Source organism: Rhipicephalus microplus, unplaced genomic scaffold (assembly GCF_043290135.1).
Source record: "Rhipicephalus microplus isolate Deutch F79 unplaced genomic scaffold, USDA_Rmic scaffold_14, whole genome shotgun sequence".
Classification (NCBI taxonomy): Eukaryota; Metazoa; Arthropoda; class Arachnida; order Ixodida; family Ixodidae; genus Rhipicephalus; species Rhipicephalus microplus.
The window spans coordinates 15,621,780-15,636,558 of NW_027464587.1; the positions used below are offsets into that span (position 1 = coordinate 15,621,780).

General features: G+C 43.5%; 1 protein-coding gene across 3 annotated transcripts in view; it reads left to right on the forward strand.

Moving 5' to 3' along the window:
• Window positions 1-14,779, forward strand: part of yip2 (yippee interacting protein 2) — a 263,544-nt gene that overhangs the window by 187,002 nt on the left and 61,763 nt on the right. For all 3 annotated transcript variants that reach the window (XM_075882775.1, XM_075882776.1, XM_037431692.2), the window contains 3 exons: window positions 2,716-2,891; window positions 3,828-3,930; window positions 10,649-10,746. In XM_075882775.1, coding sequence (XP_075738890.1) covers window positions 2,716-2,891; window positions 3,828-3,930; window positions 10,649-10,746 — 377 coding nt within the window. The remainder of the gene's footprint in view (window positions 1-2,715; window positions 2,892-3,827; window positions 3,931-10,648; window positions 10,747-14,779) is intronic.

Sequence of the window (14,779 nt, forward strand, 5' to 3'; positions counted from 1 at the left end):
CGGGACAAAAGAGGGTATTCAAGTTAAACTTTTTGCAGATGACTGCTTAATCTATGCCACAATTACCAAACTAGACGACAAAGTCAAAGTTCAGAACCGTTTGCAAAATTTAGGTAACTGGTGTAGGAAATAAAAAATGGCAATAAATTATTCAAAATTTACATATGCACACATTAGCAAAAAGAAAGCAATCCATTCCTTTTTGTACAGCATTGGTGAACACTTGCTGGTAAATGTGACCCTGTTCAAGTGCCTCGGTGTAACAATTATGCCAAAATTAACATTGACCATATAGATAACGTTCGCATGATAGCCTATCAACAGTTCGGGTTTAGAAGATGCAGTTGAAAAACTTAGAAGGTACAAAAAGTTAGAAGATGCATTGTACGACACAAAACATATTGCGTGCACCATCTTCATTAAGTCACTACTAGAATATTCATCCATTTTTTGGAGTCCCCATCAAGTGACTCTTAAGAAGAAGTTGGAAAGGATACAGAGACTAGGGGCGCGCTTTACTTGTTCAACGTACCGAAGGAAGGAATCAGTCACGCTGATGTTATGGAGATGCAACCTAGATCCCCTTGAACTTTGCAGAAATAAATATAGGCTGAAAGTATTCTTCCAAATAATGCATGATCAACTTAAGATAAATAAGCTCAAGTATTTACATGCTCCAGGGAAAAGAAATCCCCGAACTAACCACGTTTGCGTCGTAAAATCATACAGAGCAAATACTGACATGTTTCGATATTCTTTTTTCCCAGATATTATAGAAAAGTGGAACAAACTGCCAAATGATATTGTTACTTTAAAAGATGTTACTGACTTCGAAAATGCGGTAGGTGCGCATTTATGTGATTGATGAATTTTTTCAGTGCCAAGTGATGTAAGCGACTGCATTTTGTAGCAAATATTTTGAAAAATGACAGTGAGTTTTCAAATAACATTGAATTCTTATTTTGAATGCTGAATTGTTATTTAAAGGGGCCCTGAAACACTTTTTTCAAGTAACCATGGGATAAATTCACTGAAAGAGCTTATTGTCTCACAAATTCAACGTCCCAAAAATTTTAAAGATCCATCCAATGTGAGTGGAGTTGCAAAGGTTTGTCGCATGCTGCAATTGCATCCTCTCTTCTCTCGTCCGGACGAAAGCGGTGGAAGCTAAGCAGGGAGGAATGGCACAAAAAAATGTCACACATGCCTCATGTGGCCCCGCCCCGGTGGTCTAGTGGCTAAGGTACTCTGCTGCTGACCCGCAGGGCGCGGGTTCGAATCCCGGCTGCGGCGGCTGCATTTCCGATGGAGGCGGAAATGTTGTAGGCCCGTGTGCTCAGATTTGGGTGCACGTTAAAGAACCCCAGGTGGTCTATATTTCCGAAGCCCTCCAATACGGCGTCTCTTATAATCATATAGTGGTTTTGGGACATTAAACCCCACATATCAATCAAATCAATCACACGGCTCGTGACCTTGAGCACTTTTTTTTTTTTCTTCGAATGCGCCGCTTTTTCAGTGTGTTCATGCGCGCATGCGTGGACAAGTAGGGGCTTCCCGCGCCGATCTCTGTAACGAGCGAGCGCGCTATGTTCAAATCAGCCAATGGCTGATAAATGAGTTACAGCATGTGATTTTTAGTCATATTGCGTGATTTGTGGAGAGAAGAGGAAGCAATTTTTAGCTGGATTTGAAAATTTATTGTGAATTCCAGGCCGCGTGGAATTGTGAACTCCAGGCCCTTAAAGGGAAACTGGTATTCCCTTTAAGGGAATACCAGTTTTTCGTTGCGAATTGTTAAAATATTATGCAACTTTATTTACATTGTACATTCTTTATGTGTGTCCTCTCTGTTATGAGGGTTGACAGTATTAATAAATAATAATGTTACATGAGAAGTGAGGGACCAGGCATGCGCAGTATTAACACCACCACAGCTTTGTTGTAATCCCTCCGCATATGAATGTTATGACCTCATGACATATTTCTAGTTCATTTTTTCTGCGAAAATTTGCTTCTAGGTGTTTGATTGTGTTCGGTTTCTGAAAAAAAGCGTTGTGAAAGTATTGTGATTTTCTTTTCCCCATGAAATCGGGGTACAGTCACGACTCCTTACACCATTTCAGGCGTTAGCTTCAACATATCTTGAAGGCAAACTTCATATTACCGCACACGTTCATAAACTTTGTGTAGTCAAGTGTCAGCCACGACATTGTTAACAATACACAGTGCTGACCCATGCTGCAATGTTTTGGATGCTTTATAATTGTTTGCGATGAATCTGTTAGCACTGCACAGAGGATGCTAATCGTCAAGTTTATTCGAGAGCTTACGCGAGCACCAGCAATGATGCTAGAAGGTTTGATGACTACTTGATAAAGGGCAACACGCTCTCCTGACGATCAGATTGCTCAATGTCCAACACTGTCCTCGTGGCTTCCAGTGTTCAGATCGAATAGTTTGTACTTGACTTTTCATTCTTCAGGCAGAAGCTCACCCAAACGAAGAGTGCTGTATTTTCCATTCCTGCTGGAGTCTTCTTCACCATCATGACCTCGTGACTATGTAATAAGTTGCTGATGTTGCTGATACAGTAACCATTCTTAACATGTTGGTGTTTTTTGTTTGTTTGTTTGTTTGTTTTTCTCCAAAAACAGTGCGCGGTTTTCCAAGTAAATTTTGGATGATGAGGCGATCTTGTGCATACCTGTGCAGCAAACAAAGCCGGTCGGTTCAAGGAAGAAATCGTGCCTGTTCAGGTGCGAGTGAAAGGAAAGGACATGCTGTTTGACACGGACGAGCATCCCCGACCCGATTCGACTATCGAAACCCTCGCAAAGCTGCCTGCCCTGTTCAAGAAGGATGGCACAGTCACGGCTGGCAATGCCTCGGTTGGTGTCACAATTTTTTTTGAAATTTGATTAAAGCTTGCATTGTTACTGGTCAGAATAGTTCAGAGACAAAGCTGCACATCTGTCGACACTAGATAAGTCAGCTTTGTCTTTGCTGTTTCGTCCCTCTGTGGGAGCTTCTGCTTTGCAGTGCTGTTTTTGAAGTTCCTTCTGAAGTGTGCCTATTCATTTTGACGGGAACAATAGCACTTTAGGCAGTGTAACCACAACCAGTTGTTTGTTCCTGTCAAAATATGAGGTTCTTGGGCTTGTTCCGGCAGAGCTTAGCGTGGTAGTATCGTTAGTGCGGGTACATCATGATGTAAATGTTGCATGCATGCCACGTTCAAAAGGGAGCGAGTGCCTGTGTTGTGGAATGCTGTGTCACTTGGATGGAAAGTCGCTGCTTCGGTGGTGACTAGTGAAACTTCAGATGCATTCTGCATGTGACTTTTATAGATTAGCTGCGTGTTAAGTTTGTTCCATGTCTTCTCTTGCATTTTTCGCTCTTAAATACTTCACTGAGGGACACTAGAAGGCACAAAAACAAAGAAGTTTTGTACAAACTTCTCTGTTTTTGTGCCTTCTAGTGTGAGTAATACAGCATTTTCAACTCAGCCAGTATGAACTTAGAACTCTCTTTCGTAACTTTCAGTTGGTTTGTACATAGCAGTAGCCACTTGATACATACCAGTCTGCTTTATTTGCCCAGCACTACACAGGGAGTCCCAGTTGAAAAATATGGCGATGCACTTTGCTGATGACTGTGCGTACAACGGTGTGTATAACGGTGTGTATAACAAGCTGCACCCATGACAGGCTCATTACCGCTGCTTCTGTGCATGTGGCTTCACTGTGTTCACTGTAGCCAATATTCCAGGCACAAGGAAGGATGATTGTGGTGCTCTTCATTGGAAGTAATTAAGCCACTCGCAGGGGATCTGCGATGGAGCCGGTGCTATTGTTGTCGCCAGTGAGGACGCTGTCAAGAAACATAACTTGAAGCCATTAGCTAGGATTGTGGGCTACAGCTACGTCGGTGAGTGCCTCTGTCTTCTCCTCTGTTGTTGATAGCAAGCGTACGAAGTGCTCCACCAGTGTACAGTAGAATATCGGTGATGTGAACACCAAGGGCGAGCGGAACACCCGAAATTTTATACCACCAAAAAGAACGACTAAATCCATTTTCAAATGACAATGGACGCACACAACATATATTTTCATCAAAATAACTCGCGTACAAAGGACACATGCAAACTGGTCAAGAGAAACTGGTCAGCTGACAGCCACGACCACGCACGTCATAGTTTCGTATGAGGCCAGCGGAAAACTGAATGTCAAAATCCGCTCCGCCATAGCCAAAACACAGAATGGGGGAAGGCAGAAACACTTTGTGTCTTTTTTACGACTGTATTGCCCTTAATTGAGTACTGCTATGTTAGCTGCTTACCTTTGGAATGCACAGTTTATATCAATAATGACGTCGATAGTGACCACAGTTTTTTACGTGCCGGTTGCAGCTAGCACTAGTTTGGGTTTCATTACGTGTTCATTTCAGTTGCAGTTCGATAGCATCAACCATGGTTTCGTCCACAGTGTTTGTGGAAAGCAGCCTCATTTTAACTGTTTCGGTGTTAGACACCCGTTCTCCTTCAGAGTTATCAGCTGCCTCATCACTAGAGGCCAGATTTTTAGGCACTGAAAAAGTGTGTTTTAGGTGCCGAAGACAGGCAGGTAAAACACCGTTTTAGGCCTTCAAAATCATAATTAAAGGCACAATAAATTTCTACAAAAACTGAAATAACCTAAAACAAAGGCATCGGTGGCTTGTGTCTACGACAGCAAGCAAAAAAATGATATTGTTTAAGGTAGCACAAAGGCACCAATGGTTGAATGTAGGCATGCATTTCCCCCATGATTCGCAGATTGCAGACTTTCGTTTTATTGTCCAGCACTGTGAGTCAAGTGTCCGCCGTCAAACCACCACTCTCCTGAGTCTCTTTTTTTTCGTTGTGGCTGGGAAGGGCAGCGCAGGAGCAAATAACCAGACCACTGATACACCAGAAGAAAGGAATGCCAGGTCTAATCGCGTAATTCCTCCCTTCTCGATGAACACCTTAGAGGGCCCCTCACTAGGCTTGGGCATTTCGAGCTGAGAGGCGTAATGAATGCTCTGGGCACTCAGAACCATGCTTCTGAAGCTTTGGAACACTGCGTGTCACAGAAAAATGCTAAATTTCTATTGAATGCCACTTGCCCTTCTAGCGGGCGTGCGCCCCAAGATGGAGGGAGTGACGTTACAGCAAGGAATGGTCCTGCTTTTACGTCGCTTATTTACGTTGACAATGGTGCTCTGACTTTGCTCGCCGTACACTATTAATCAGATCTTGGTTAAATGCAGGCAATACCTGAAGAAAGAGATGAACGCATGATGTTTCTGCTGCGTATGCATCATGTAATCCTCCAGCCCCGATACCGAAGAGAGCAGGGAAGGAATCGGACTCGCGATGGCCACATGGGACGAGAGGCAAGGGATTCAAGCTCGCCTCTTCGCATTATGATTTTGTGGCTCGTAGCAAACCAATTTAAAAAGATCACAGAGGTAGAACGCTTTTCATTGGGCACGCAAGAACTTCTAATGTCTAACTACAACCTCTTATGTCACCTAGAGAGGGGTGCCTAAAGAAGGAAATTACAAACAAAACAAAAGCCGCCTGCACATCACATTTTTTCCCAAAGGCGCTGCAGCAAATGAGTTACAATGTCAAATAAAACACGCCTTCCTCGATACAGTACATTTCTTCACTTTATAGGCCATTTCATTCAGTCATGAAACTAAGAAAGAACGAATTAGTATAAAAATGAGATCTGATATCACATTTTAAAATCCAAAAAGAATTATGATTGCATGAAGAAGACTGTCTAAGTACAATCATTATCAAATGCGAGTTTTACCATGAAATGCTGCACGTAGAAGCTTTAACCGCAGTTTAATTCGATGCGATGATAGCACTTCCCTTCCTAGTTCAATTTTCATATTGGTACAGCTGCTATTTTTTGAGTAATGGCTTAGGACAAACCTTGCAGTCCTGTTCTGTATTTTTTTTTTATATTTGTCACTTATGTTATGCCAAGAAATATGCCATGCGACCTCATACGGCACAAGCGTATTTAGGCATAGGGTGAATGTATGCTAAATACACCATTGATTGTAAACATGCCGGCGCCTGTCTCAGCCTTTGCTGTATAAAGTATAACAATTTGGTGGCCTTCGCCACTACTGAGTCAACATGAGCATTCCGTGAGTGCCCCTTCATGGTTTTTAATTCGTTCTCCAACTACCCACAGCTGCCCAGAAAAACGTGCTGTTTTTCAGCTCCTTCAGGACACTGGACAGCTGTCGGTAGAAGACGGCCTCGGACATAGACGCCACTTTTATTCCCATTTTTAATTCTCTCGTCTCAATTCCCTGCAGACGCTGACGCTGCTGTCACTTATGGCTGCAGAAATAGTCTTTTGTGCTCCCCAAGCTTCTTCCTTAGTCACTCGCGTATGCTGGCCAGCGAGTGCCATTTCACAGTGGTTTGCGGTTGTTCTGCAAAAGTTGCTAAAACTAGAGGACTTTGTTGAACTTCATTGTGTTTGGAAATAATAATGTTACTTTTTTTACATGAATACCAGTTTCAAACCATGCTCGAAAATAAAATTTTGGCTTAAATAGTGGTCATATAGGCGCTGATTTGAAAAATAGGCGTTTATAGGCACTTGTAGCCATTTAGGCATGAGCAACTAAATTAGGTATTTATAGGCACTATAAAAACACTATAAAAGCCCTTCCTAACCTCTAATTCATGCTCATATATCAAAATAACACGACAGGAACGTAAGGAACGAAATAGGCATTAGCCTATAATCTGGTCTCTACTCATCACTATACGTGATCGCCTCAACAGCGACCTCCATTTCGTGTTCTGTAGTAGCAGCAGATAATAGTTCCGTCTTCATTACGTCTGCATGGTCTGAGCATGTGCCTTCAGAACAACATCGTTGATAATTATGATCCTGTCTTCAGTGGTTTCGTGTGCCTGGCTTGCACCAGGCAGCATCACTTGCTGATCATTGGATGTGCGAGTATTTTCGAAGTTTTATTGTCGTCATACACAATCACATCGACAGTGATCGTGATTTCATTTGTAGGGGTTGTGGCGAATGGTAGCAAGAATTGTGATCACGTGTGTGCTGCCCACACGTGTACTTCTGAAGCTTCCAGAGCACGCTGCTGTCGGTTGTCGCTCGACGGTTTGTGCACCTCTTAACCATTGCAACATGGAAAGGGTTCGGAACATGGAAATCAGCTGGGGATTTTGAAAAATTCGTATCAGACTGACATTCATATCAGCTGGTTTAATAGGTTCACCGTGAGATTCTACTGCTGCTGTCTGTTGTCCCACTGTGCAAGACACGTTCTTTGCAGCACAAAGCTTTTGTACATTGACTACACAGAGGCTGCAAGGGCCGGGAGAGACACTGCCGATTTTTGAAGATTACTTGTTCTAGAAAAACTACAATTGGCTTTCCACTAGGTGTATTATGCAACAGTTTTTACCATGAGTAATGCAGCGAAGCTTCCAAGTCTTTTTACTTCTTCTAAATTGCACTTTTGTATTTTATATTGACATACGTAGTCGGTGTACTTCTATTGGCCGTTCAGCACCCAGCGTTGTATGGCTTTTGATGTATTATTTGCGTTATGATCTTTTTGTTTGTTGTTTTGGTTAATTATGTGAAAGCTGTTTTAAAAAGGTGAAGGCCTTTGTGAACAAAAGAACTCTGTTCTTTTTTGTTCACAAAAGAATAGAGTTGCCTTGCTTGATGGCAAACTTTGTGATTCCAAAAATGAAATAAATAACTATATGAATATGAGTCCATAAGTTCACTCAAAATACGCATGTGGATATTTCTGGTTCATTTTTTGCAGTCTACGATGTGGTCTGCAGTCTACGAAGTGCGCAAGGGCAATGCGATAGCGACACGTAGGGAAACGGTTTACGCCGAAGCTCAACAGATGCATGTTGAGCTTCGCCATATGCATGTTGCCATCTTTTACATGCAGCTTCTATGGAGATAACACATAAAAATCATGATAGCTCCTCGTAGATTGTAAATTTTTTTTTATTTCTGTCTGCAACACTCATCGATAGATGTGACAGATTGATACTGCCAAAATTAGAAGCCGTATAGTGCTTGAAACGAGCTCATAAATGGTTCCTGAGCGGACGTTTGGTGCCTGCACGTGCACGCGCCCCCAACTCCTCGCTTGCATGTCGTGCGTGCGCATGCGTAGGTGGCCTTGGGAGGGTTAGTTCCCAACAAGCGGCCGCGAGTCCCTTCGCGATTTTGGCTTCTTCACGTTTCTCCCATTCCGCCAGTGGCGCCAACTTGGGCGATTTCTTGGTGTCTGCACGCACATTTCACGCCGTGACAAAGAAGTGCTTTGAACATTTCGACCAGTAGTTCTTTGGGATGCAGAGAAAGTGCGCGTAGGCATGCTGCAAGGACAAGGTAATTGTTCTCATAGTTTCTGGCGGCCCCGTGCGGTTGGAGGCTTGCACCATAGCCAGGAAAGACCAAGAGTGGAATGGGACATATACAGGCGGTGCTACTGGGGTGAGCTTGGTGGCGGCGAAGGGCTCTTGGACAAAATGAAACCGCTAGTGTTCTTAGCTAACTCCGTGCCTTCAATCTTTGCGCACTTTCTCAACTACTTGTCAGTTCACACACAGATGCACGCACACACCATGCACACATACAAAGAAAAATGAACTGGGCCTGACGTGAGGTGCAGAAAGCTTACAAGTACAGATACTTTAGTTGCTTAAAGTAAACATGCCTGCTCATTTTATTTGCATCGTGATTTCGTGATCACGAACAGGATCAGCTTTTCACTCACAAACAACAATGTCGATGTCGGTACTTCTGCGAAACGAGCTCTTAAACGCTGTCGCGTTAAATAGTGGAGCCGGTGAGCACACACCAGAACACATCCACTTGGGTGCGAACGGGATTCGGTGCAGAGAGGCCTTGAACGAGAGAGCAGCGAGGGTGGCACATGCTTTTTTTCCTTCTCCGCTAGTAGTGTTTCACGACAGAAAGCGCATTAGTGCTGTGCCCGATTTCGTGACGTTTTCAGGGCGCCCGAGCGAGCGTAGTCTTCTCTTCTCAAGAAATCTTGCTCCATGCCTCCACCTGATGATGCAGGCTCTGTCCACGCCGAATTCTGCAGCAGCAGCGTTATGGTTGCCATTGTTCTCGGCAAATGTGATCGAAGCTCGCTTAAACTTTAGGTTCTAGGAAGCCCTCTTTGCACTTATTGTGACCGATGTCAGGGCTATCAAACAACTGACAAAAAAAAATGTAGGCACGCGACCCGCCACCGCAAAGCCAGTGCAGCCTGTCCGGACTTGGGGATTGGATTAGATTATTTGTACTCTTGTGCCGCCATCCCTTGTCTGAACCTAGCTACATACCACATAAGAGCTTCCGAGATTAGAGATGAGAGGATGCGTTTGGTGGCCCCGACTGCGCTATGCTCGCAGAAAGGAAAAAAAAAAAGGGGGTGCTTAGGTTCCCAAGCACATCTTTTTTCTAAATATTTCTGGTGAAAAAAAAAGGTGAGGGGGGGTGCTTAGAATCAAGTGAATACGGTACCTTGCCTCGGTTCTCAGCTGAGCACTTCACAGTCAGAACATCCATCACAGCCTTTCAACTAAAGCTGTTGTCACTGCGCGACGGTACAGAACAACGAACCGACCTCAACAGCAATATTCGAATAATAACACCTCTTCCTGCGGCTCTCTGTGATTCTAGAAACGATTCTTGTCATCCCAGGCAATTGGGTCAGCCAACGGCGAATAAAGCACGGCGTGTGCTAATCAACATGACGATGGGCGGAAAAAATAGCGTTCTGGAAAAGTGGAATAATGGCAAACAGAAACTCTCACAAACTGCATGGTTTAAAAGAAATTTTGCAGAAGAGCCATCTTCCAGAACTTCTCAAACTGTACGTCGGCTTGTTGGGCTCAAAAAAATACATATTAGAAGTCATCCTGTGTGGTTTTCAGGGACGGTGGCTATTTAACATGGCAGTGTATTAGGGCACAAAATAAATTTCAAAGGCGGAGGCTAAAGCTCGAGTCCCCCCCCCCCTGGGCAACGCCCCTGGTCTGTAGTGTATTGAAGCACAAAAATAATTTCAGAAGTGAGAAGGCCCCATAAGCCCCCCTGGCTATGCCATTGACTCAGTGTTGTGTGTCAACAACATAAAGTTGTGTCCACGCACAATTCTGTTTGATGAACTGCTGACTCATCCCCACTACAGCGCTGGGTAATCTCGCATGTATTGTAAGCTACAGCATCCCAAGGGGTACCCGCCGGCCTCCTCCAAGGAGCATAGCCGACCTCTAGATCAGTTGTCCCCTTTTGGTAGAAACAAAGCTTTAATAATCATCTTCACTTTTAATTTCATGCACATTTAGTACCTCTTTGCATGAAGCTTAGTTTGCCAGTGCACTTTCTAAGGTTGCCAAGACCTCGCAATTCCAGGTCAAATGTCTGATGGTTTCTGTCTTGATGGTTCTGGCATAACGCACTGCCTCATCGGGATAAAGCGTGTGTGGGGACACATCACACACTGCTGCAAATTCGAAAAGGTTCAGTGTGCAATGCGTGAGCTGAGAGCTTGTCAAATTTCATGGCAGGTGTGGACCCCGCGATCATGGGCATCGGGCCAGTGCCAGCCATTCGGCAGCTGTGCGAAAAGACCGGTGTCAATCTCCAGGACTTGGACCTGATTGATGTGAGTGGTGGAACACTTTATTGATTGCTCTGCCGCATGAGAACTGTTGAATGAAGATGATGTTTCTCGTTGGAAAACGGACGTATGTAAACAGCAAAACTGGTGGTGGGCAGTGGGTGTGAATGAAGTGGCTGACTGAAGCAGGAGTAGTGGGCGGAGAGGCACATATCTGTAGCGGAATTTATCCTATTTGTTTCTGGGTAAATACCACTACAATCTGCAACGGCCCCCCCATAGTGATGAAAGCATTGACCAAGAACAGCTTCGCTCCTAAAAATTCAACCAGCTGTGCATAGCTGTATTCCAACAGTGAAGCTGTTGACTTACAAGCACACCTTTATTTTGATGAATATATTAGCTGGTTCAATAATGAGACTGGAGGAGTGCTGCCGTAGTGGTGAATGGTTTGAGGGCATGAGTAGTGGCACCTGCCCGTTTCCAATTCATGATGGCCCCTGAACATGAAAGCCTCTACTGAGAGCACGTTAAAGAGCAAAACGACTTTTCACGTATTAGTAGTGTACAGTTTCACAATCCTGAAAACACAACTCTTATTATGACAGGACGTTTTATAAGCGAGAAAATATGGGGGAGACGCCACCTTGAGGTTCCCGTACCCAACACCGTGACGTAAATTTTAAAGGCATGTACTGGGTGCTACGTATCTTCCAGTTAATAAAATTGAATTACATTGTCATCTATGGGTGTCGTACGCCTACTATACGAAGTTTCAGAAAATTTCTATAAGTTAATGTTGCGACAATTCGAAAAAATTTATTTTCAAATTTTTGATGTCCCGTGTTGAGGTCTCGGAGCGAAATATAAATGAAACTACAACCTTGATTTTTTTCGTTGATAATGAACTTATATGATTGATATGTGGGGTTTAACGTCCCAAAACCACCATATGATTATGAGAGACTCCGTAGTGGAGGGCTTCGGAAATTTTCACCACCTGGGGTTCTTTAACGTGCACCCAAATCTGAGCACACGGGCCTACAACATTTCCGCCTCCATGGGAAATGCAGCCGCCGCAGCCGGGATTCGAACCCGCGACCTGCGAGTCACTAGCCGAGTACCTTAGCCGCTAGCCCACCGCGGCGGGGCAGTAATGAACTTATAATAGTGAAACATATGGCATTAGTTTTCGGAATGCAGTTTATCAACTTACACCAAGTCATTGTTTCTCTTTAGTGTGCCTTTAAAAAAAAGATGCTGCAGACATCAGGAACGAGTTGAACGTTTGTAAGTTGCATCTGGAAACAGCTGTAAGCACCGCTGTAGCACTTGCACTGTAACTTATCACCTTCTTTTGTCCCGTCTCCTCTCTTGCACTGCACAAAATGAAGGTATATCACCTAGCCCGTGTCTTGGCACCAGCACCTCATACATTGCACTACTACAGCACCACATTGGTGTCCTGTAACCCTTCTTATATAACAGGATGATATTCTGCATAAGGACATCTTTCCAGTCTATTTGGTGCTCGCTGATAGTCATGGTCTAGCGAAAGGACACATAACACAGGCACAGATACAGCTGTGTTGCGTGTCTCCGTTATGTGTCCTCGTGCTGCACCACGAGCAACAGCGAGCAGTGGAAAGTTTGGGGGCTTTTTTTCATTGTTAGGCACAATATTATTGTGAACTAATGGACAGTGATGTCGTGGAAAGTATAGGGGATGTTATTAATAGAAATTGTAATGTAAATCTGAAGCAAGAAAAGTGGACGAAAAGATAACTTGTCGTGGGCAGGAACCCAGCTTACGACCTTGGAATAACGTGTCCAATGCTCTACCGATTGAGCTACCACAGTAACCATCTCCTTGTCCACTTTACAGGGTATATATGTGCATAGTAAGCCTCGTTACAGAATTAAAAACAGTCCTTTGTTGATAGACAGGGAACCGATAACTCTTAAAGGACATGCGAGGGCATTCTAAACTGTTCGTTGCCTAGCACTGCACCACCTACTATCTGCTGTAGTTCAAGTCCATAAGTTGGTCTTCTTGTTCACAGGCATGTCACTCTTCAGCAATTATGCATTGTTGGTTTGTTGCATTTGCGTGGAGCACTGACTGAGGCCGCTGCTCGTCTACTGTCAAATAGACTTGTGCCCCAGTACCAAAATTGCCTGCGGCAGCGCACCGGTGTTTCCACCTTCGGCGGCAGCATGTCTTGCCATGGGACCCATCAGATCGGTGACGACGCGGCGCGAAAATGGCAGGAGGGGAGGTGTAAATGATCATGGCTCAAGAGTTGGGGGGGGGATATCAACTTGTTCCTTGATTTTGGAAAAAAAAAGACTATTTCTGCGAAAGGGCAAAGCAGTTGAAGTGACAGCAGCATGTCTTAATGATATTCATTTATGAATACTGTTATTTCAGTTTTCGAGGCATAGTAGGTGTTGATACAAATAGCGCCTTCGAAAATACAATTTAACAAAAGACATGTTCACGCAATTCGTTTGTCCAATTGCTCAGAACCGAGTCTGCGCAGATACCCATCAAGCTCATTCCGAAAATGCACATTCCACAGAAAAGCGAACAACAAACAAAGGGACACGAAAACAATTTTTAATTGATCTATCGGGCACAATATTTAGAGGGTCAAACCATTGAGTACAGTGTGAAAAAGATGCAACAAAGTACATGGGTGGTAGAACGCTGGAACAAGTGTTATGCAGGAGCATAAAAATGTGGTTTTATGAAGGAGCTTATTTGTGCAGGCAATTTACACGATTAGGAGAGAGAGAGAGAGAGATAAATAGAGAGGAAAGGCAGGGAGGTTAACTAAGCTTGGCACTGTTGGCTACCCTACACTTGGGGTGGGGGAAAAGGGGAATAATAGAGCGGAAAGAGACAGAAAAGAAAAGTAGTAAGAAAGAGAAGCATAAATAGTCAGCTCGAGACTACACAGCACGGCCTCGCACAGTTCTTTCACAAGCGGTCGTGAAGTTTGGTGGTCCTTAAAAAGTACAAGAGGGCTTTCGTGGCTTTGCGCGTATGGGAAGCCGTCGGATTACACGATTAGGAGTGCGCCAATGCTCAATAGGGGTTGCAGCAATGAAATATGTGCATTCGAAGTGTATACGAGAAATGCTGGTAATAGCGACAAAACATAAACCTTATTCCTTTTTTTAACAGATTATTATATAGCTATGGCATGTCTGTGGTGAGGTCACCAAACAACCAACCCTTATTCGAGTCTGACCAAAGTCTTATGCGCTGTCAGTCTGCATATTTTTGTCAAATTTCTTTACGTGTGTCGGATGATACCAAAGTTCTCGAAGATCTTGTACTGTTTCAAAATATTGTGTCATTTCAAGTTTGTTGGGAGAGCTACAGTATTTAAACTCCTTGACATGTATTAGACTTGCACTGTGGTTAGTATATGTAAAATGAAGATACCATTTATTATTTGAAGTAGTCGTTACTGCAGTATTTTCGTAGCTAGACTGTTGCCATGTTTCGCTTGCATTATAAAACGACGAAAAAAAAGTAATCAGAGCAAGTTTATATTAAGTATTGGAGATCATTTTACAGACAGCGAGGTTGTCTGCGTACATTTCAAGTTTAATTTATGTGTTAGTGATAATCGTGGCTACGTCACTTATATAAATTATAAACAAAAGCGGCCCAAGCACTGAGCCCCAAAGGTGCCTTAGTATACGTCAGATGACTTTGCTTGGTTAACCGTAACAAATTATAAGGGCGATCGCAAGTAATCTGCAATCCATCAACCACCTTGTCGCTAAAGATTTGTAAAGAAGCTGCAAGTTTGGCATGGCAAACCGTGTCAAAATCCTTAGAGTAGTCAATAAATATGGCATAAATCTGTCTTCGGTCGTTAAGGGAAGCAACAATGTCATGAGCAAATTCATGTTACTGTGTAGCCAGCACAAATGCTGTAATGTGATCTGGAAAATTTGTTGTATGCATTTAGGTATTCTACATAGTATTTCTCGATTATATGCTCCAAAAGCGTGGAGCTGGTATAGAAAGCAAAAAGATTGACCTATAATTTGGTATTTG